Source organism: Dreissena polymorpha, chromosome 13 (genome assembly GCF_020536995.1).
Source record: "Dreissena polymorpha isolate Duluth1 chromosome 13, UMN_Dpol_1.0, whole genome shotgun sequence".
In the NCBI taxonomy this organism is placed as follows: domain Eukaryota; kingdom Metazoa; phylum Mollusca; class Bivalvia; order Myida; family Dreissenidae; genus Dreissena; species Dreissena polymorpha.
In genome coordinates this window covers 60,107,920-60,131,078 of record NC_068367.1, presented here as the reverse complement: position 1 = coordinate 60,131,078, position 23,159 = coordinate 60,107,920, and the positions used below count along the sequence as shown (strand labels likewise).

Genomic DNA, 23,159 nt, shown 5'->3' with positions numbered 1-23,159 from the left:
AAAAAAAGCTTGAACACTAGATGTCACATTAATATAGTCCAATCTTCATTAAACTTGGTCAAAACATTTGTTGTAAAGATATCTTGGCAGAATAAAAAATTGTTTACAGTCTTTTAAAAAATATGACTGCTATGGGGCAAGGAAGTTTTCCTTATATGGCTGTAGTTAAACCTTTAGTTGAAAAAAGTGAGCACTCTAGAAGTCACATTTTAAGTCAAATCGTTATGAACTTGGTCAGCACATTTGATAACATGGACGAGATAGAAAGGTTCCAGTCCGTTGAAAAACATAGCCACTGGGAAGCAGGGTATTTTGCCTTATGTGGCTGTATTGAAACCTTGTTAGCAGTCTGGAAGTCACATTCATTTATTAAGTCATCATGAAACTCTCTCAATATGTTTATTCTACAGGTATCTAGGTCAAGATAATATTTAGTTTCGGTCTATTGAAAACATCGCCGCTAGGGTTTGGGGCAGTATTCCTTATGTAGCTGTTTTGTAACCTAGTTAACTCTACTGAAGTCACATTTTCCCTATCTTCATGAAACTTAATCAAAATGTTTGATCGAATGCTGTTTCAACTGAGCCTGTTTATGGTTCCAGTCTGTTGAAAAATAAAGCTTTCAAGATATGTATTAGTTTGCCTTGTAATTTTGGCTAAATTGCAAGCTTTTAACACCTGCTGTAGTTGCTTCATCCCGAGGATGATAACGACCATAAAACAAAATACTATGATGGTGGGATATTTCAGTTTGTGTGTTAAATTATGATGGTGGTTCACAATAATAGTTCAGTCCTTTCGTGTCTCCGGTGTACACCTCATGTACCTCATGAGTCGTGATTTTACTTTAAATACATTTTTGAAGGACACAAATCTGGACGTCTGACTGAGTTTTAACGGTATGACTTAATATTGATCAATCTTGGTCATATTGTTTATCTTGACAATATCTTGATAAACCTTGGTTATAGTGTTTATCTTGACAATATCAGGTCAGAGACCTTGATAAACAATGATCATATTGTTTATATTGACAATATCTGGGCAGAGATCTTAATAAACCTTGGCCATAGTGTTTATCTTTACAATATCAGGGCAGAGATCTTGATAAACCTTGGTTATAGTGTTTTTCTTGACAATATCAAGGCAGACCCCTTGATAAACCTTGGTCATAGTGTTTATCTTTACAATATCAGGGCAGAGATCTTGATTAAACTTGGTCATAGTATTTATCTTGACTATATCAGGCCAGAGACCTAGATTGACCTTGGTCATAGTGTTTATCTTGACAATATCAGGGCAGAGACCTTAATAAACCTTGGTGATAGTGTTTACCTTGACAATATCAGGGCAGATATCTTGATAAACCTTGGTAAGAGTGTTAATCTTGACAATATCTAGGCAGATATCTTGATAAACCTTGGTCATGGTGTTTGTCTTGACAATATCAGGGCAGAAACCTTGATAAACCTTGGTCATAGTGTTTATCTTGACAATATCAGGTCAGAGACCGTCAAAACCTTGGTCATAGTGTTTATCTTGACAATATCTGGGCAGAGATCTTAATTAACCTTGGTCATAGTGTTTATCTTAACAATATCAGGGCAGAGACCTTGATAAACCTTGGTCATAGTATTTATCTTGACTATATCAGGCCAGAGACCTTGTTAAACATTGATCATAGTGTTTATCTTGACAATATCTGGGCAGAGATCTTAATAAACATTAGCCATAATGTTTATCTTGACAATATCAGGGCAGAGATCTTGATAAACCTTGGTCATAGTGTTTATCTTGACCATATCAGGTCAGAGACCTTGTTAAACATTGATCATAGTGTTTATCTTGACAATATCTGGGCAGAGATCTTAATAAACATTAGCCATAATGTTTATCTTGACAATATCAGGGCAGAGACCTTGATAAACCTTGGTCATAGTGTTTATCTTTACAATATCAGGGCAGAGATCTTGATTAAACTTAGTCATAGTATTTATCTTGACTATATCAGGCCAGAGACCTAGATTGACCTTGGTCATAGTGTTTATCTTGACAATATCAGGGCAGAGACCTTAATAAACCTTGGTGATAGTGTTTATCTTGACAATATCAGGGCAGAGACCGTGATAAACCTTGGTGATAGTGTTTACCTTGACAATAGCAGGGCAGATATATTGATAAACCTTGGTCATTGTGTTTATCTTGACAATATCTAGGCATATATCGTGATAAACCTTGGTCATAGTGTTTATCTCGACAATATCTAGGCAGATATCTTGATAAACCTTGGTCATTGTGTTTATCTTGACAATATCAGGGCAGATATCTTGATAAACCTTGGTGATAGTGTTAACCTTGACAATATCAGGGCAGAGACCTTGATAAACTTTGGTCATAGTGTTTATCTTAACAATATCTGGGCAGAGATCTTAATAAACCTTGGTCCTAGTGTTTATCTTGACAATAGATGGGCAGATATCTTGATAAACCTTGGTCATAGTGTTTATCTTGACAATATCAAGGCAGATATCTTGATATACCTTGGGCATGGTGTTTATCTTGACAATATCAGGGCAGAGACCTTGCTAAACCTTGGTCATAGTGTTTATCTTGACAATATCATGGCAGAGATCTTACTTAACCTTGGTCATAGTGTTTATCTTAACAATATCAGGGCAGAGACCTTGATAAACCCTGGTCATAGTGTTTATCTTGACAATAGCATGGCAGAAATCTTGATAAACCTTGGTCATAGTGACAATATCAGGACAGAGTCCGAACCAGAGTCATGTTCATAAAAAAACTAGTATATAAGGTCAAATAAAAAAACATTTTTACCAATCTTAAGGCCCCATATATGACTCAACCTTTCTGAAACTTGGTCCAAGTGTTTATTGTGACATTTTTGTGGCTGCGTTCTATATCTGGGTCACATGTGACCATAAACTAGGTGACAAGGTAAAATCTTAGAAAAACCTTGTTACCTCTCTAGAGGCAAATTGTATAACTCAATATTGAGGAAACTTGGTCATACTATTTATTTTTAGCTCACCTGAGCGATAGCTCGGGGTGAGCTATTGTGATCACTCGGCGTCCGGCGTCCGTCCGTCCGTCTGTCTGTAAACAATTTGTAAACATCTTCTTCTACTAAACCATTGAGCCAATTTCAACTAAATTACATGTGGAGCATCCCTAGGTCATGGGACAAAAGAATTGTTAAAAAAAATTTGATCACATAACCAAGATGGCCTCCATGACCATATATGGTAAAAACCTTAAAAAATCTTCTTGTCAGAAACCGCTCATCAGATTTTCAAAAAATTTCACAGGGATGACCTTTGAAGGCTCCTCTGAAAAAATTGTTCAAAGAAATTTGAATCGTCAAAAAACATGGCCGCAGGAGCTCGTTGAACTTTGCATGTTTATTCGTTTTTGCCTATTTTGTGAAAACTTTCAAAAATCTTCCACATTTTTTGTCCGATCCTTTCCAAATTTGCACAGTGTCTTTATATCAATGAGGACACGAACACTACAAAAAATGAGCATTATTGGTCCATGAAGTACAGAATTACCTCCCCTTGAATTGAGAAAATGGTGTTTATGCAATAAAGTCCAAATTTTTCATCCAATTCTTTCCAAACTTGTAAGGATTTAGCATGGTTGAAACAAGGGAAACAACTACGGTTTATGCATGTTCTTTTTATTACAGATTTGCCTCCCTTTAATTCATTCAAAATCTCATTTTACAGCAGAGATTCCAAATCTGACCTGTAAATGAGCCCCATATTTACTGCCAGTGCTAGGTTACCTTTTCCTATTTGATCATTCTTAAGTATTGGTCTTGTAATGCTGCTACTGCTTCTGCTACTGCTACTGCTACTACTACTACTACTACTACTACTACTACTACTACTACATCTTCTTCTACTACTACTACTACTACTACTACTTCTACTACTACTACCAGGGCCCTCAATCCATTTTAGGGGAAGCGGGTCGCTACCCATAGCAGGGGGAATTTTCGCGGCGTTTCCCTTTTTTTGGGAATTTTTAACTTACTCTCTAATTATTACATTTGTACATGTTTGCACTATATTCATTGCTTATTTCATAATAAAGTATGTTTGACAAGATTAAATTAAAATAGAATTGAGATGTAAAAATCATGAGACATCTATCAAAAAACAAAACAAAAAAAAACAACATTTTTTTTTTTTTTTAGGGGGAATTTTTTCCCCAAAAAAGGGGAAAAAAGTATACTTTTCAGGGGGGAAATGCGGCCGAATTTCGGCTGTGGATTTGACAGATTGAGGGCCCTGACTACTACTACTACTACTACTACTACTACTACTACTACTACTACTACTACTACTACTACTACTACTACTACTACTACTACTACTACTACTTCTACTACTACTACTAGTACTACTACTAATACCACCACCACCACCACCACCACCACCACCACCACCACGTCTACTATTACTACTTCTACTACTACTGCCACTACAACTACTACTTTTACCACTACTACTACTACTACTACTACTACTACTACTAATACTACTACTACTACTACCACTACTACTACTACTAATACTACTACTACTACTACTACTACTACTACTACTACTACTACTACTACTACTACTACTACTACTACTTCTACTACTACTACTACTACTACTTCTACTACTACTACTACTACTACTACAACTACTATTACTACTACTACTACTACTACTACTACTACTACTACTACTACTACTACTACTACTACTACTACTACACCACCACCACCACCATTCACAGTGACAAAAAACGTATTCACACAATGGCTGCTACTACAACTTATAGCCCATATAGGGGGGCATGCATGTTTTACAAACAGCCCTTGTTTCTATGGGATTTTAACCACAACTGTTCATGTTTATCTCCGACACATATTTTTAGGTCACCTGTCATGTAGTGACACGGTGAGCTTATGTGATCGTGTGATGTCCGGCGTCCGTTGTGCGTGCCTGCGTGTGTCCGTGCGTCCGTCCGTCAACAATTTGTTTGTGTAGACAGTAGAGGTCACAGTTTGCATCCAATCTTGATGAAATTTGGTCAAAATGTTTATCTTGATGAAATCCGGTTTGGGATTGTATTTGGGTCATCTGGGGTCAAAAACAAGGTCACTAGGTCAAATAATAGAACAACCTTCTGTAGACAATAGAGGTCACAGTTTTCATCCAATCTTGATGAAATTTGGTCAGAATGTTTATCTTGATGAAATCTGGGTTGGGATTTTATTTGGGTCATCTGGGGTCAAAAACTAGGTCACTAGGTCAAATAATAAAAAAACCTTGTGTAGACATTAGAGATCAGTTTTCATCCAATCTTTATGAAATTTGGTCAGAATTCTTGATCAAATCTGGGTGGGATTGTATTTGGGTCATCTGGGGTAAAAATCTAGGTCAAATAAATAGAAAAACCTTGTGTTGACAATAGAGGTCACAGTTTTCATCCAATATTTATGAACTGTGGTCAGAATGTTTATCTTGATGAAATCTGGATTGGGATTGTATTTGGGTCATCTAGAGTCAGGAACTAGGTCACTAGGTCAAATCATAGAAAAACATTGTGTAGACAATAGAGGTCATAGTTTTCATCTGATCTTAATGAGTCAGGTGAGCGATTCAGGGCCATCATGGGCCTCTTGTTGTAATATTTAAGCTGAATTTAATCTGGATCAAATAGGTTAAAACAAACTTGATGACACTTGGTTAGAATGTGCATCTTTACAATATTTTCACAAAGGAAGTTTGGCTTGGCCTTTGTAATACTCCTTTAAGGGAATTAATTCAAACACTGAATTTACTTTCAATATTATGATTTTAATTACAAAATATACACATAATTACACAAGTTCCTAGTGTTGCAAAAGTGTTCAGTAACTGATTTCCACAAGTTTCTATCTGCCTAATGTTCAAACTATGTATATCATATATGAGTCTTTTTGTTGACATCTTGTTACTTCTTTTTAATCTTTTATAAACAGTTTCAATAAACGTTGAAAGGCATTATGCACACATCAAAACATGGGAATAACAAAAGGATGATTAATTAATATTAATCCTACAAACTGTGAATTGCAAGACTATATTAATATAAGATTACAACAGAATGATTGACAAACACTATTTTTAATATGCATATTTACATGAATGAATCAAAACGTTTCTGATAATAAGGTATAGTTGTCCTTAAATTAGTAAACTGCAAACAATCTGATTATAAACACACATCTAAACAAACTAATAAAGTAAAAAAAGTCATTGTGACAATATATAGACCATGTTTAAATCTGGTTCAAATTTGGTAAAAAAATAGCTCACGTCAAGTCTGTGAGCACCTAGAGGTCATCATGGTATTCTTGTTATCATCATACATTAAAAATTACAAATGTCATGCCCCTTTTAAAAAAGACATTCTATAACATTATGCTGTTTTTGTGTTTATAAATATGCCCCCCTTCGAAGAAGAGGGGGTATATTGCTTTGCTCATGTCGGTCGGTCTGTCGGTCGGTCTGCCGGTCGGTCTGTCGGTCCGTCCACCAGGTGGTTGTCAGATGATAACTCAAGAACGCTTTGGCCTAGGATCATGAAACTTCATAGGTACATTGATCATGACTCGCAGATGACCCTATTGATTTTGAGGTCACTAGGTCAAAGGTCAAGGTCATGGTGACCCGAAATAGTAAAATGGTTTCTCGATGATAACTCAAGAACGCTTACGCCTAGAATCATGAAACTTCATGGGTAGATTGATCATGACTCGCAGATGACCCCTATTGATTTTGAGGTCACTAGGTCAAAGGTACAGGTCACGGTGACCCGAAATTGTAAAATTGTTTTCGGATGATAACTCAAGAACACATACGCCTAGGATCATGAAACTTCATAGGTAGATTGATCATGACTCGCAGATGACCCCTATTGATTTTGAGGTTACAAGGTCAAAGGTCATGGTCACGGTGACCCGAAATAGTAAAATGATTTTCGGATGATAACTCAAGAACGCTTTTGCCTAGGATCATGACACTTCATAGGTACATTGATCGCGACTCGCAGATGACCCCTATTGATTTTCAGGTAACTAGGTCAAAGGTCAAGGTCACAGTGACAAAAAACGTATTCACACAATGGCTGCCACTACAACGGACAGCCCATATGAGGGCATGCATGTTTTACAAACAGCCCTTGTTTTTCTGGAGCCATAACTCGAAAACTAAGACGTACACATGAATTGTTTTTAAACATAACTCCTGTTTTCATATTTTCACTGTTATTGCTCTTGTGGATGTTAATTTTGAACCTGGACTGTGGCATATTGGGACTATAATATGTGATAAAGCTTGTATGGTTGGAAAACTAGGTCTTAAAACTGAACTGCAAATGCAGGGGGGAGGTGGGCTATTTCAAGCAGGACATTAAGAGGACCTTGGAAGTTCAGGAAATTCTGCCCTGTCTCTAAAGAGAGTAATTTTAATGCACAAAGCTTTCACTTATGTTTATCTCGTGTTTTTACCGAGGATTGTTAGAAAGGTTTGGTCAATAATCTCTGCTGGCATGGGGTTAATTGAGAATGTAACGTTGCTGATTTTTTTATGTTGATTAAGGGACTTTTGGATCAGACTATTATTTGATTGCAAATCCTTTTATTTTGACATTACTTGTGGCGGAGTTTCATATGTTTTGCTTTGATGTGTGATTTGGAAAATGATAATTGTTGTCAGATATTATACTCACATGCATATAAATTTTGAACAATACTTGACACACTCACACATAATGTTCATAAAAATATAAATATCATGCACCTCATGAACGATATCAATAGATGATATTTATTAACAATGAGATAAGTTATTTGCCCCCCCCCCCCAAAAAAAAAAACAAAAAAAAAAACAATTGATAAACTGGTTCAGAAATGTTTGTACAATCACTTTAAAATCTAGTTTCGATGAAACTAACTATTTATTTATTTTTCAAATTATATGTGAGCATATTTCAGTTTATATATCATAATATCATACCAGGTTGATAAAGACTGGTTTTATGGTAAAGTTGTACATGTGAGGGTTTTACACAGCGAATATTGAATATGTCCTATTGCAACAGGTCTCATATACAATTTATTAAGAGTTCAACTATTTTAAAATGAGGACTGTATAAATGAATGTGTAAATTATAATGAATGATTATAAATCATCCTTCTGCAACAGTCACTGTTCCTTAAACACTGTAATGTCATTATTTTTCCACATTCCTACAATGATTGAGCGTGTGTGCTTACTGTAGTAGACAGATATAGGGTGAGACACACCATTATTCACTGTGACCACCTCTGCCAGTATCTGTCTACCATCCCTGTCAACCTGGAAGATTTTGCCTGCATAGTCTCCACAAATCAGAACTTGTCCTGAATCTGTCACATGTAGGCCAGATAGTTTATATATAAAGCTCAGGTCAGGTACAGTCAGGGTGGAGATCACTGTGCCATCCCTGGACAGTGTGACCAGCTGCTTACTGTACGCGTTGGTCACATATATCCTGTCACCATCTTGACTCACTGCACAGGAGGCCACTGTGGTATAGAAGACAGTGATGATAAGATGTTGTTATTATATTGAAATAAAGGAAATGATAAAAAAATGAAAGTCTAATGGTCCTGTCATGTAATAAAGTTCAGCTTTTTTGTAGAATATACTACGTAATAAAACACTTAATAACATTAATGAACATGAAATTACACTAAAACACTGCTGAAATTAAAAACATCAAATGTCAACTATACATAGAGACCAGTTGTATTCTGAATGACATATATTGTAGTTCTTTATTTTGATACATTGGTTACATGTTTAAATTTGGGAATAATTATCAAAGACATCATTGTTTAACTTCAATATAAAATTGTTAACTTGTGATAAAAATTTGTGAATATGCATACAAAATTAAATGTTGGATCAACATGTTAAGCTAATTTTTCACAAAACATACAATTGGTTGCTAAGATTACTGGTATGTAAAGCTTATAACTCCTTAATTTCAATGACGGTAGAAACCTGGACCCAACTGTTTGGAACATTAGAATAATGCTAATTATAATTATTATCTATAAATTTACCTGATTCATCCTTATACATCTTGCTCACCAGTCTTCCATCCAGAGTATAATGATACAGAGCATCACCATCTGTTATGTACAGGTTACCATGCTGATGGGCAATACCCCAGCATTCATGTTTGAGCTTCAGTATCCTGTCCTTTATCAACTTACTATTGATTACTCTGATGAAGTGGACCTCCTTGTAATCCACAGTAACAGCCACCAGACAGGAGTCAATGCTGCACATGGACAAATGTCCACCAGGCAAGTCACAGTGGGCCACCACCTTGTAGGTCTGATCTAGGAGCTTCACTTTATTGTTTTGCCAGTCTGTGATGAGGAGTTCTCCAGAAGCTGTCTCACAGATACCAGTTATGTAGCATATGCCTTTTTCACCCTCAATCTTCACACTGTACTTCTTACTACTCTTCACTTTGATGATTTGATCAGGTTTGCTTACTGCACCTGGTTGATGTCCCTGGACCAGCTGGTGTAATGAGCTTGATACAGGATCAGATATCAGGCCTGACTTGGGCAGATGACTGTTTTGATTTCCAGGGCTATAGTGTCTAGATGAACTTGATTCTGAAATGGATGTGTTTACCTTTAATCTTGAAGCTGTTTGGTTTCCGGGGTCAGACTGGCTGCATGCTTTAGGTGTAATCTGTCTTGTATTTGTGTTCTGTGTTGTCCTTTTAGTGGCTTGTGATTGTTTAACTGTGCTCAGTATTTGTCCCAATTCAGATAGAGCGGACAGGGTATGTTGGAAGGTTCTATCAAGATTAAAGGTTATTGTCCTCTCATTATTTGCTGTCATATCTTGTAAAGATGCTTCTACCTTGAGGGACTGGTCAAGGCATTTTCTGTACTTGATAAAACTCAGTGCTTCTTTTTTGTCTTTACTTGTCAGCAAATTTTCTTGTAAGCATGATATATTTTTTATGGACTTATTGCAGTTTTCAATGTCATTTCTGATAGATGTCTTCACATTGACCAACAATGTGTCCAAAGCCTTCTTGGTATTTTTCTCCAGTTGATCCAAAGCGTCATTTATAGTCTTTCGTAAAGCATCGATTTCTTCCAGAATTTTCTTGTAAGATTTCTCAAGAGACTTCAAATTTTCCTCAAAGTCATCTTTCTTCTTTATCAACTGCTGGTGTTGTGTATCAAGAGTTGCTGACAACTGTTCGAAATCTCTATTTTGATGGAGGTCTTTCACCTTGTCAGCTATTAGAACCACATGACTGCATAACCTGCAAAAACAAACACACTTAAAGTTGGATTATGTATGCGTTTTGTCAAGCATTGTTAATATTGGTAGGTATACAATTGATTTTAAGCATATTATTTGGTCATATGAATTTTTTTTCCGAACAATATCTAGCGATACTTTTACTTCTTATGATTTGACAACAAATCATATCAGGGCTCTCGCTGGATGAAATTTTTGTTTGCCACCCATATTTGCCTTTTTTCGCCATTTTAAAAATAAGAGCCATTTTGTAGCCATTTTTAAATCCTAGTCTAAAATGCATATACAATTAATTTACGTAGTGTGTATCTCTTAACAAATTATTACCATGCAATACCAATGCAAAGAAAGGGAACGTTATTTCATTCATATTTATGTGTGCTTTCCATAAAAAATCTACATAATATAATGGTATCATAACAGTATGTAAATTTGCCAAGATTCTACTTCACTATCAAGACTCTAGCATACATATTTACTAACATACATGCCAGACGTCCCGATCTCGGCGGGACAGTCCCGCTTTTGGGCCCTTTGTCCCGGCGTCCCGATATGAGACGATTTGTCCCGACATTCGTAAAAAACGATGTAAGGTCTATAGGTTCCCAATAAAATTCGCTTTTCAAGCTCTGTTTCGCTAACACTTACCACCGCTAATCCCTTTATTGCCCCCAATTAACGATCCGATTCTACTTCTCGTGTGTACCAGTGTTGTTTATGACACCTTATCAGCGATTTATCGGCTAATTATTGATTTTATCAGGCATTCACACCATGGTGGTCTTCAAGATAGTGGTCGCTTATTGCTATCGATAGTTGTATTATAATGAAATAAATGTTGAAAATGTGTTAGTTTTTGTCTTTGTTTGAAACGGTTTACAAAACAATTGTTTTGTAAAATTAACTCTACGTCATTAATGGGTCTTTCACATTCAATGTTTAGTTCCAAAATAGCGGGATAATCTGAATGTGCAATACACCAAAATCGCAACAAACAGTCCAATAAGTGATACCCATCCTGTCTAGTGTAATTGGGTGTAATTGTAAGAAAAACAACGAGGTGCTTTGCATGACAGTTTGACCCTACTCCAATTAAGCTAAAAACAACGAGGTTGCTATGCATGACAGTTTGACCCTACTCCAATTAAGCCGCGACAATTGACAAGTAACAAACTGCGCATGGATACATGCTTAAAAAAACATTGCAACAAACAGTTAAAGTGGTCTTGTGTTATTGTAATAGTTTACTGTAACCCGTACTTTCAGTGTACTGGATAGCCTCCCCTGCGTTAATGTTTGCCATTAAAAGTAATATAATGAGTATTGTTGTCGTAATGTTCCAGATTTTGTACTCTAAAAAGATGAATATTATCTTCGTTGTTTGCTATTGTCTTATTTAATTTCATTTAATTTCATTGTTGGTTAGCGCAATCATGAAAATAATGCTTAAATAAATAACTTTACCACTAATTACTATGAGCATCCATGGACACCATACTTGTTTATCACGAATTAATTATCACAGTGTTGATACAGAATAAACGGATACATACACACGGATAAGCAACATTAAACCAAACAAATCTAAAACCCTCAAATGCTTCAAACTATAACAACTCTTTCAATTGAAGCATGCGGGCATTAGAGACACACTTTTCATGTGTGGCAATTAATGCGTTCTGATTGGATAATACGTTTATTTCTTCCTATTAGACTCAACCAAGGGGAGGTTATACTGGCTAGATCTTCAGAATATTTTGTGGCGTATACATGTTTGAGATTCCCGCACGCAGGAATGGTTTCCAGTCGAGTAACTTATGATATTTTTTTAAGTGAAAAATAAATGAAAATCCGATTTGGCCACTTGTTTTTCGCAAATTGAAAGTATATTTTCGCCCTTTTCTAAAACTTGTTAGAAATTTTTTAGAAAATTGTGATGGCAGTGGTACTTCAAATGGGATAATTATTGGGAAATCTTTATAAAATAATTATCATAGAATGCTTTAAATAATTATCTCCATTTAAATTATAAGTAAAGGTAGTTATTGCATAATTAAATATGGATTTTAAAATAACATTTTGTATCATTTTTTAACTGAACTTTCTAGCTTACACTGAAATGGAATCAGATTAATAAATGATGAAATATTATTGAGCTTGAAACACAAGTATTTCACGTTTTATGAACGAAAAGATAAGACGTGCTAAGCTTGTGTTTGTTTGAATGAAAATGATGTTTGTGCACACATGAGGTTTTCAAAGCTTTTGATCCTATAAGCTGCCCAACAATCTAAAATGTGGTCACCTGACTGTAGCATTGACTGGCCTCTGTACATAGGTTTGACTGTATATTGCAATACTCAATAGATCGTTACCTGACTGTAGCATTCACTTGCCTAAATCAGCTACTTTGACCACTTGTCTTGACTGGTCTCTGTACATAGGTTGTACTGTATATTGCAATACTTGTTACCTGACTGTAGCATTCACTTACCTAAAGCAGCCACTTTGATCACTTGCATTGACTGGTCTCTGTACATAGGTTGTACTGTATATTGCAATACTTGTTACCTGACTGTAGCATTCACTTGCCTAAATCAGCCACTTTGACCACCCCTTTGACTTGCCTCTGCACAAAGGTTGTACTGTATATTGCTATGCTTGTAACCTGACTGTAGCCTAAATCAGCCATTTTGACCACTTACCTGAACTGGTCTCTGTACACAGGTTGATTGTCAATTAGAAATAAATAAAAATCATGTGCACAAAAAATCTTTATATAGAGTGCAGTCCTTTTTACTTACTGATGATTGTGGACATGGCAGGCATGACATATCAGCTGACTGTGGTCCTCACAGAATCCTGTCAGCTTTTCCTTCTTGTGCACCTGACATATCTCTTGTTCAGACACATCAGTCTCAGGCCACTGGCTGATGTTTTTCTTGTCCAAAATTGCATGCTTCTTGTAAAGATAGTTATGATGCTCAACACATTTGCTACAGTAAAATTGAGAACATTCCTCACAGTAAAAATCAGCCTCAGTGTTTCTGTCATTTTCCTGACATGTAAAGCAAGAAAAGTCAAAGAATGATTCTGATCCTCTATGAATCGAACTCTCCATATAAGAAGCCATTTTGTCACTATTGATAACTTCTTTCGTTGCTAATTTAAACCTTGAAATTCCAACTTACTAACCCATGTCAGGTTTTATCCAGACATGGGATTGTGTAGCGTGTTCTACTTTAGTTGTTCAAGTGCCCTTATCTTATTACCAATAGTAACGGGTTTATAAGCAAAATGTTTACAACATGATATGGTCTAAAGTGTAGAGCAAAGAGTTTGTATATGCTGTTGAATTTTAATAGTCCTATTGATAACCAATTCATAGACAGAAAAACACAGTGTATTTTCACTCATGGCATGAGTTTAATATCAGGGAACTAAATAAGTTTTGATGTCAAATATGAATGTAGATTACAATTAAAATTGAGTAAAAATAAACACTCAATCTTAAATTGAGGAATGAAAAAAAAGAGAAATCTATTAGAGAGTACCTGCAAAAGTTAACAATCTAGTTGTAACAAATTGACAATAAAACTTTCCCATTCCTGAGTGGTACTTGTTTTCCATATATGTATGTAGTGAAAACTTTAAAAAGTTCACAAATGATTTGGTACTTAATTGGCATTTGAAATTGTTTGTTGGTCCTGTACTAAGTTTCTTCAGATCATGCCTATGGTGTTGACATTGGCTTCTTAATGGGGTTTTTACTGGCTTCAATTCTGACTTCTAATAAAACATTCTGACTTTAAAATAATTGATAAGACGCACAAGGGAATACCAGCAGTTATGATTTGTCTTTAAAAAAGTTGCGTCTTACAACCCGGAAAAAAATACTATTACACTATTTCATTATTATAACTAAAATATTACTATTGTTTTATTTCAGATGGGACCAGTGGAGAAAATCCACGACAGACTGGGCTACACCCCACTCCATTTTGCATGTTATAATGGTAATTATAGATTGCAAGACTGTGCAAATACGAACCTGATACTCATACATGTGCACTTAGTACTGGTAAACAAAGTTTGGTCAGCCTGCATACAAAAAGTACAAGTGAGTTAACAGACTTCCATGATGTGACTGAAAAACTTTTGAATTTATTGGAATCAAATTAATAAACCAAGAAACATATTGTTTTAACATACTTTGTAGAAGTGTCATTTTGATTCGCAGGTCATGAGGCGTGTGTGGATCTGCTATTGGAAAATGAAGAACATCGAAAATTTACTGGCAACACCTTCTCTCCTTTGCATTGTGCTGTGTGAGTTAAATTTTACCATTGTTTTTATTTTATTTTATCAGATGCTGAACTGAAAATCCAGTATGATTACAATATTTCAAGATTCTTTTCTTTCTGTTCATTTGGTTTTCTTGATTTTGTCCATACAAGGATTTGTAAATTGTAACATTAAGATTAAGATTTGTATTTTTCAACCACAGACTTTGTTTACCGTACTTTATGAGAGCTAGGCATATGGATTCCGCCTTGTCCGTCCTTCTGTCTGTCCCACTTGTTTGTGTAGTGCATTTCTTTATTATAACATCTGTTGTAAAGCGATGACAGTGTGCAAATATATCAACGAGCATGTGAAAGTATGCACCTTCATATTTTGGTATTGATATTTTATACATTACTGGAATTATGCCCCCATCTTTTAGAGAAAAAATATATACAGTTTTCAATCTGTGTTGGGCGTAAGTTGATTTTTCAATAAAATAAGGGGGCATCCGTGTTCTACGGTAACGGACATTATTTCATTCCAATGTAAGGTACTATTGACAGCTTTACACTCAATAAACATCTTTATAATTCTCTTTAACAAACAAAACACACAAAACTATAAAATTTGGTTACTTTATTTATTTATTTATTTAAATATCTGCAGTCCTCAAGAAAGTGGAATTTATATATATCCCCACATTTTTTTGGGTTGGCTGTATGTATCACCAACAAGTTTGGCGTACTTGGCCTTAGGCCTGAAACCACAGGAGTTTAGTTTAAACCTATTTATTTTAGCTTGATTGCGTCGAAAGCTTATATAAACGCTCTCGAGTCCGTTTCCTGGGCCTAGAACCAGTACTTGGTGTCTTTGGGGGAGATCTAAAGAACGCTCCCACGGTGGGGATCGAACCCGTGACCTCCCGGTTGCAAGGCGGACACCATATGCATTACACCACAGCATCCTTAAGTTTGTTTGAGTTGTTAAATAGTGATGCCATCGAATGACCAAAAACTTCTAAATGACATTTAGAAATTGATTTCAACAATGTATGACAAACATTTCTGCTGTTGATAACTTTACTGTACTATTCTGTTTTGATTTTATTGCACAGATCTAATGGGAACGACAGCTGTACTGAGCTACTTCTGGACACTCTTGGTGATTCCATAGTGGATCTTGTGGACAGTAAGGGCAGGTGAGTTGTTGGTAATGCAATAAGTGATGTAGGTCCAGGGGGGGGGGCCGATCCAAAAGTAAATTGACAAATTTAAATAACACTAATTACCAACTAAGACGTGGCTTGTGTACATGTAAAGCAAAGCATATCGCAGAAGTACTGATGGAGCCAGTAAACAAAGAGAAATAAAGGCTTTTTATGAGTTAGTTGGGAGTTAGTTGGATTATAGATGTAATGAATTGTTAAATTAATGATTATATGCAGTACAACTACAATTTGACAGACATCAGTGGACAGAAAAACCTGCTTAACCTGTGTTTTATTATAATCTTGTCTTTTTAGCTCACCTGTCATGAAGTGACATGGTGAGCTTATGTGACCGTGTGATGTCAGGCGTCCGTTGTGCGTGCGTGTGTGCGTGCGTGTGTCCGTCAACAATTTGTTTGTGTAGACAGTAGAGGTCACAGTTTTCATCCAATCTTTATGAAATTTGGTCAGAATGTTTATCTTGATGAAATCTGGGTTGGAATTGTATTTGGGTCATCTGGGGTTAAAAAACTAGGTCACTAGGTCAAATAATAGAAAAACCTTGTGTAGACAATAGAGGTCACAGTTTTCATCAAATCTTTATGAAATATGATCAGAATGTTTATCTTGATGAAATCTGGGTTGTGTTGTATTTAGGTCATCTGGGGTCAAAATCTAGATCACTAGGTCAAATAATAGAAAAACCTTGTGTAGACAATAGAGGTCACAGTTTTCATCCAATCTTTATGAAATTTGGTCAGAATGTTTATCTTGATGAAATCTGTGTTGGGTTGTATTTGGGTCACCTGGGGTCAAAGTCTAGGTCACAAGGTCAAATAATAGAAAAACCTTGTGTAGACAATAGAGGTCACAGTTTTCATCAGATGTTTATGAAATTTGGTCAGAATGTTTATCTTAATAATATCTGATTTTGGATCGTATATGGGTCATCTGGGGTCAAAAATTAGGTCACCGGGCAAATTCTAATAAAACCTTGTGTAGATGAAAGAGATCACAGTTTTCATCATGTCTTAATGAAATTTTGTCAGAATGTATTAAGGGGTGTTGCGGCAGTTTATTTAACCGAGGATATATTTATAGCAACACCGATATAATTATCACAACCCAATAGTTTTGTTATCAGAATCATCACAAATTAATGACCGAGTAGGTTCATAATAGGTACTCAGTGGTTCAATCCCAGGTGCGGTTAACTTTTTTAAATTCTTCTTGTCTTTCTTTTATTTCATTCTTTTTTTTCTTGAGCTCTTTAGTCCTGTTGTTTACATTAATCAATTTTAAGTATTTAATCAGAAACTTTAAAACATGCCGAAATCTGTCAACAAGTCCCTGTTATTGATGATTAAGGTCGAGTTTGATACTGTATGGTCTTATGTTTGTGATTAAATATTGTATTAGTGCCGTTGTGATCCCAATTAAGATTGTAAACAATATATAATTTTTTGCATATCTCTAACAGTCTATGTACCGGTTTCGCCTAATTGCTGTATTGTATGAAATTTGACACAGACGGTAGGGATAGTTAAACAAAAAAATCTCTGTAAAAAGTACGGTGACCCCCTTATTTTATTTTTGTCTTATGATAACAATACGTAAATGAACATATTTGAGCAGTTTTGCAAAAAGTTATTAGATAGAACTTTTTAAATTCCATTTTTGTGGTTAAAATAGTAAAAAATTGATGTTTTTTTGGGTGACATAAAAATTATAAAAATTAAATTACTTAAAATTTAACTTATGTTCTCCATTTTGTTTGGTTGTTTGTGGTTTAATTAAATGGTATATGATATATATTAGCTTATATAATATCTACATGTTGCCAATTTCATAGGTTATTAATCATTTTTATGCAATCAGAGATTTTTCAGTTTTAATGAAAAAGTACATGTTATATAAAGGTGAATAAAATCAAAACAAGGCCGGTGACCCTATGCTTTTATTTCATTTTTCATATAGTATTTGTATGTAGTACTTGAATAAAAAATTTGAGCAAAAGTTAATAGATAGAAAAAAATCAGCAAAACTGCAGCAACACCCCTTAATTAATGAAATCTGGCTTGGGATTGTATATAGGTCTGATAGAATTTAAGTTGATGTAGCAAGGTTAGTCAGGTGAGCGATTCAGGGCCATCATGGCCCTCTTGTTTATAGACAGGCCCATCAAATTGTCTTGGCTTAAAATTATCATTCTTGCCAATCATATGCAAAATCAGTCTAAGCGGGATATTTTGAATGACAAAGGATAAACTAATTTGTTTATAGCATCCAGTTTTTATGTTGTCTTAGTATGGCATCTTTTGTTTATAAGGTCATAATAATAATGTCATATTTTTACACATGATGTTAACTGACCGTATCAAAGTGTAAAAATGCTGAACATGTTCATGACTGTAATCGTTCATCGCGCAAATAAACTGGCTCAATGTTTAAATGGACAGACTTGTAAACAACTTCAGTGAAACATGGAATCAAATTGTCGCATTAAAATGTCAGACATATGGGTCAGACTTAAAATTGTTTTTTAACATGTGTGTCATCGAATCCCAAAAATCATAGCATGGCATCAAAGTAAAATGCACGGGACTGTCATCATTATTTGTTGTTTCCCAGTATAACGTTTTAACTTTATTCTGTTATTTCTCGAAAGAAGGACAAACAAATGACAACCATCAATGCACATAGGAAACATACAATGGGATTATTGTTAACATTGCAGGACTCCAGTGCATGCAGCCTCGTTCAGGGACCAAGTGGAGTCGTTGACATTACTTCTGGGTCACCGTGCGAGTGTGAACAAAGTGGATAAGCTGGGCAGGACTCCCATCATGCTGGCAGCTTCCCAGGGGCACCTCAGCTCTGTCGGTACGTGAAAACTGGGCTTAATGCATGTGCGTAAAATGTCGTCCCAGATTAGCCTGTGCAGTACAATTGGCTAATCAGTGACAACTCTTTCTGCTTCTATGGAATTTTTCATGTCCCAGGGACACCTCAGCTCCGTCGGTACGGTCGATATGAGACGCTTTTTGGGAAAACTGGGCTTAAAAACTTAAATTTAAAAGGGTTGTGATTTTTTCCTCATTTCAGGTGATTTCCTTCCTTTTAATATCAAACTAATTGTACAAATAGTTATTATACCCCCACAAACGAAGTTTAGGGGTCTGTATTAAGTGTCTGCTCTCTAATTCAAGTTGTTTTTATCCGATCTTCACCGAACTTGGTCAGTGGTTGCATTTAGATGATGTCTAGGTCAAGTTCGAATATCATGCCTGTTCAAAAACTAGGTCACGGGGTCACTTAGTGCGTTTTAAACATTTTGCATGGTGTCCGCTCTCCAATTCAAGTTGTTTTCATCCGATCTTCACCAAACTTGGTCAGAGGTTGTATCTAGATGATGTCTAGGTCAAGTTCGAATATGGGTTATGCTGGGTCAAAAACTAGGTCATGGGGTCACTTAGTGCGTTTTAAATATTTAGCATGTAGTCGGCTCTCTAATGCAAGCAGTTTTCATCTGAGCTTCACCAAACTTGGTCAGAAGTTGTATCTAGATGATGTCTAGGATAAGTTCGAATATGGGTAATGCCGGGTCAAAAACTAGGTCACGGGGTCACTTAGTTCATTTTAAACATTCAGCATGTTGTCCACTCTTTTATTAGCTCATCTATTTTTTGAAAAAAAATTATGAGCTATTGTCATCACCTTGGCGTCGGCGTCTGCGTCGGCGTCCGGTTTAGTTTTGCGTTTAGGTCCACTTTTCTCATAAAGTATCAATGCTATTGCATTCAAACTTGGTACGCTTACTTACTATCACAAGGGGATTGGGCAGGCAAAGTTAGATAACTCTGGCATGCATTTTGACAGAATTATGTGCCCTTTTTATACTTAGAAAATTGAAAATTTTGGTGAAGTTCTGTGTTTAGGTCCATTTTATTCCTAAAGTATCAAAGCTATTGCTATTATACTTGCAACTATTAATTATCAAAAGGGGACTGTGCAGGCAAAGTGATGTAACTCTGACTGGCATTTTGACAGAATTATGTGCTCTTGTTATACCTAGAAAATTGAAAATTTTAAGTTTTGTGTTTTGGTCCACTTTATCCCTAAAGTATCATAGATATTGCTTTCGTACTTGGAACACTCGCAAACTATCATAAGGGAACTGTAAAGGACAAGTTGCATAAATCTGGTTGTCATTTTTACGGAATTATGGCCCTTTTTTTACTAAGTAACTTTGAAGATATGGTAAAATTTTGTGTTTACATCCACTTTACTTCTAAAGTATCAAGGCTATTGCTTTCAAACTGCAAATACTTTCATGCTATCATGAGGGTACTGTACCTCGCAAGTTGAATTTTACCTTGACCTTTGAATGACCTTGACTCTCAAGGTCAAATTATTAAATTTTGCTAAAATTGCCATAACTTCTTTATTTATGATTAAATTTGATCGGTACTTTGACAAAACAACTCTTACCTGACATACCACAAAAGACTCCACCCAAACCATCCCCCATGCCCGCCCCGGAATCCCCCCTTAATTTTTTTTTTAAAGATTTAATAAATGACAACCACACCCTCACACTATACCCGCCCCCACCCCATGCCCAACAAAAAAATATATTTTTTTAAACATGGTTAAAAAACACAAATATTTATTTTCATTATTTTATTTTTGAAATACCGTCCAACCATCCCACCCAAGAATCCCCCCCCCCCCAATTTTTTTATTTTTTTTTTGCATTTTTGGAAGAGAATGTTATTAATTACCACACCCCACACTATACACCCCTCTTCACTCCACCCCTTCCTCCTTTGTGATTGAAATTTAGATAGTTCCCATCGCCTTTAAATAAAAAGAAAAATAGATGAGCGATCTGCACCCGCAAGGCGGTGCTCTTGTTCAAGTAGCTTTCATCCCATCTTCACAAAACTTGGTCTGAAAATTTATCTAGATGATCTCTTTGCCAAGTTTGAACATCGGCCATGCAGGGCCGAAAACTAGGTCACGGGGTCACTTTGTGCGTTTTTTTAGCTCACCTGAGCACAATGTGCTCATGATGAGCTTTTGTGATTGCCTTTTGTTCGTCATGCGTCGTGCGTTGTGCGGCGTTAATATTTGACTTGTTAACACTCTAGAGGCCACATTTATAGTCCGATCCTGAAACTCGGTCAGAAGATTCATCCAAATAATATCTTGGACGAGATAAAAAATGATGCCGGTTGGTTGAAAAACATTGCCACCATGGGGGTGGGGCTATTTTCCTTATATGCCTATGGTAAAACCTTGTTAACACTCTAGAGGTCACATTTATTTCCGATCATCATGAAACTTGGTCAGAAGATTTGTCCCAATGATATCTTGGATGATTTCGAAAATGGTTTTGGTTGCTTAAAAACATGGCCACCAGGGGCGGGGCATTTTTCCTTATATGGCTATATATGGCTAAAGTAAAACCTTGTTAACACTCTAGAGGCCACATTTGTAGTCCAATCTTCATTAAAGTTGGTCAGAAGATTGGTCTCAAAGGTATCTTGGATGAGTTTGAAAATAATTATGTTTGCTTGAAAAAATGGCTTCCAAGGGGCGGGGCATTTTTCCTTATATTGCTATAGTAAAATCTTGTGAACACTCTTAGAGGCCGCATTTACTGTCCGATCTTCATGAAACTTGGTCAGAAGATTCATTAAGATAATATCTTGGACGAGTTCAAAAATGATGCTGGTTGGTTAAGAAACATGGCTGCCAGGGGGCGGGGGTATTTTCCTTATATGGCTATAGTAAAACCTTGTTAACACTCTAGAGGCCACATTTATTTTCCGATCTTCGTGAAACTTTGTCAGAAGATTTATCCCAATAATATCTTGTTATCTCAGGTGAGCGACTTTGGGCCTTTCAGGCCCTCTTTTTAAACATTCAGCATGGTGTCCCCTCTCTATTTCAAGTAGTTTTCATCCGATCATCACCAAACTTTGTCAGTTTGAGATGATCTTAAGGCCAAGTTTGAACATGGACCATGCCAGATCAAAAACTAGGTCACGGGGTCACTTAGTATGTTTTAAACATTGAGCATGGTGTTCTCTGTTTTTTGTGAAGACAACGTGCAAAATATTCTGTGTCAATGCGGCTTGTGGGGGTATTCGTCACGTGTGTGACAAAGCTCAAGTTTACTTTGCTTGATTTATATACAAATGAAGAGTTACATTTAACCTTGTAAGGGAATAGGGCAAACTTACACTAATTGTTACTCATGTCTATCATTACAGTTAACACCTATAATTAAACAAATATTTGTTTAGACCAATGAAGATATAAGCACCATTTGTAGCCTGTATATATGCAATCTCTGAGGTATTTTTAATGAGCCTAAGATTTTTTATATCCCCCAGTCTATACTGGGGGACATATTGAATTTGCCCTGTCTGTTGGTTTGTTTGCATCAAACTTTTACATTGGCCATAACTTTTGCAATATTGAAGATAGCAACTTGGTCAATATTTGGCATGCATGTGTATCTCATAGAGCTGCACATTTTGAGTGGTGAAAGGATAAGGTCAAGGTCATCCTTCAAGGTCAAAGGTCAAATATAGTGGGGGGAAAATAGTGTTTCACAAACACATCTTGTTTAATTGTTAAGTCTAAGAATGTATTGTTGAATATGGGCATTGTGGGTAAAGTGTACGCCCAGATTAGCCAGTGCAATCCGCACAGACTAAGCAGGGACAACACTTCCACTTTTATGGAATTCTGACAATTGTTTGCCATTGATTTCAGAGCTGCTGTTACAGAGTCACGCTGATCTGACTATCATAGATGACACACAGAATACCGCACTGCACTATGCTTGCATGCATGTAAGTGTCTTATGTCAGACCAAAATCGAGACATAATTTGTAAGTGCCTATGAAAGATGTTTGAAAGGGGCCATGTTTGAGTCACTCTTTAGGTCAGTCAGTCAGTCAGTTTGTTGGTAAGTTTGTCAGTATTAAATATTTTAAAAATTGAAGAGGACGTATTAACTTCTCGTAACTGTTGCTATAGATACCTAATTTTGTTGTGAACTACAAACCTTCCATACGAAAGTTAATATGTTGTGGTTTTATGCCCTGGTAGGGTGGCATATAGCAGTTGAACTGTCCGTCAGTCTGTCTGAAAACTTAAACATTGCCCATAACTTTTTATGTCCCCCACTATAGTAGTGGGGGACATATTGTTTTTGCCCTGTCTGTTGGTCTGTT

The 23,159-nt window shown here is 36.0% G+C and overlaps 2 protein-coding genes across 6 annotated transcripts in view; one reads left to right on the top strand and one right to left on the bottom strand.

The window, feature by feature from the left end:
- The window catches only part of LOC127855999 (E3 ubiquitin-protein ligase TRIM33-like), a 193,066-nt gene extending 179,427 nt beyond the window's left edge, over positions 1-13,639 (bottom strand). For 2 of the 5 annotated variants that reach the window (XM_052391935.1, XM_052391938.1), the window contains exon 1: positions 13,217-13,639. In XM_052391935.1, coding sequence (XP_052247895.1) covers positions 13,217-13,545 — 329 coding nt within the window. In that variant the 5' untranslated portion in view covers positions 13,546-13,639. Of the gene's footprint in view, positions 1-7,488; positions 8,636-9,178; positions 10,414-13,216 lie in introns of all 5 variants that reach the window. The other 3 variants (XR_008037809.1, XM_052391941.1, XM_052391937.1) reach the window with 3 other exon arrangements.
- The window catches only part of LOC127855998 (serine/threonine-protein phosphatase 6 regulatory ankyrin repeat subunit A-like), a 282,105-nt gene that overhangs the window by 237,533 nt on the left and 21,413 nt on the right, over positions 1-23,159 (top strand). The gene's annotated exons all lie outside the window — the stretch shown is intronic.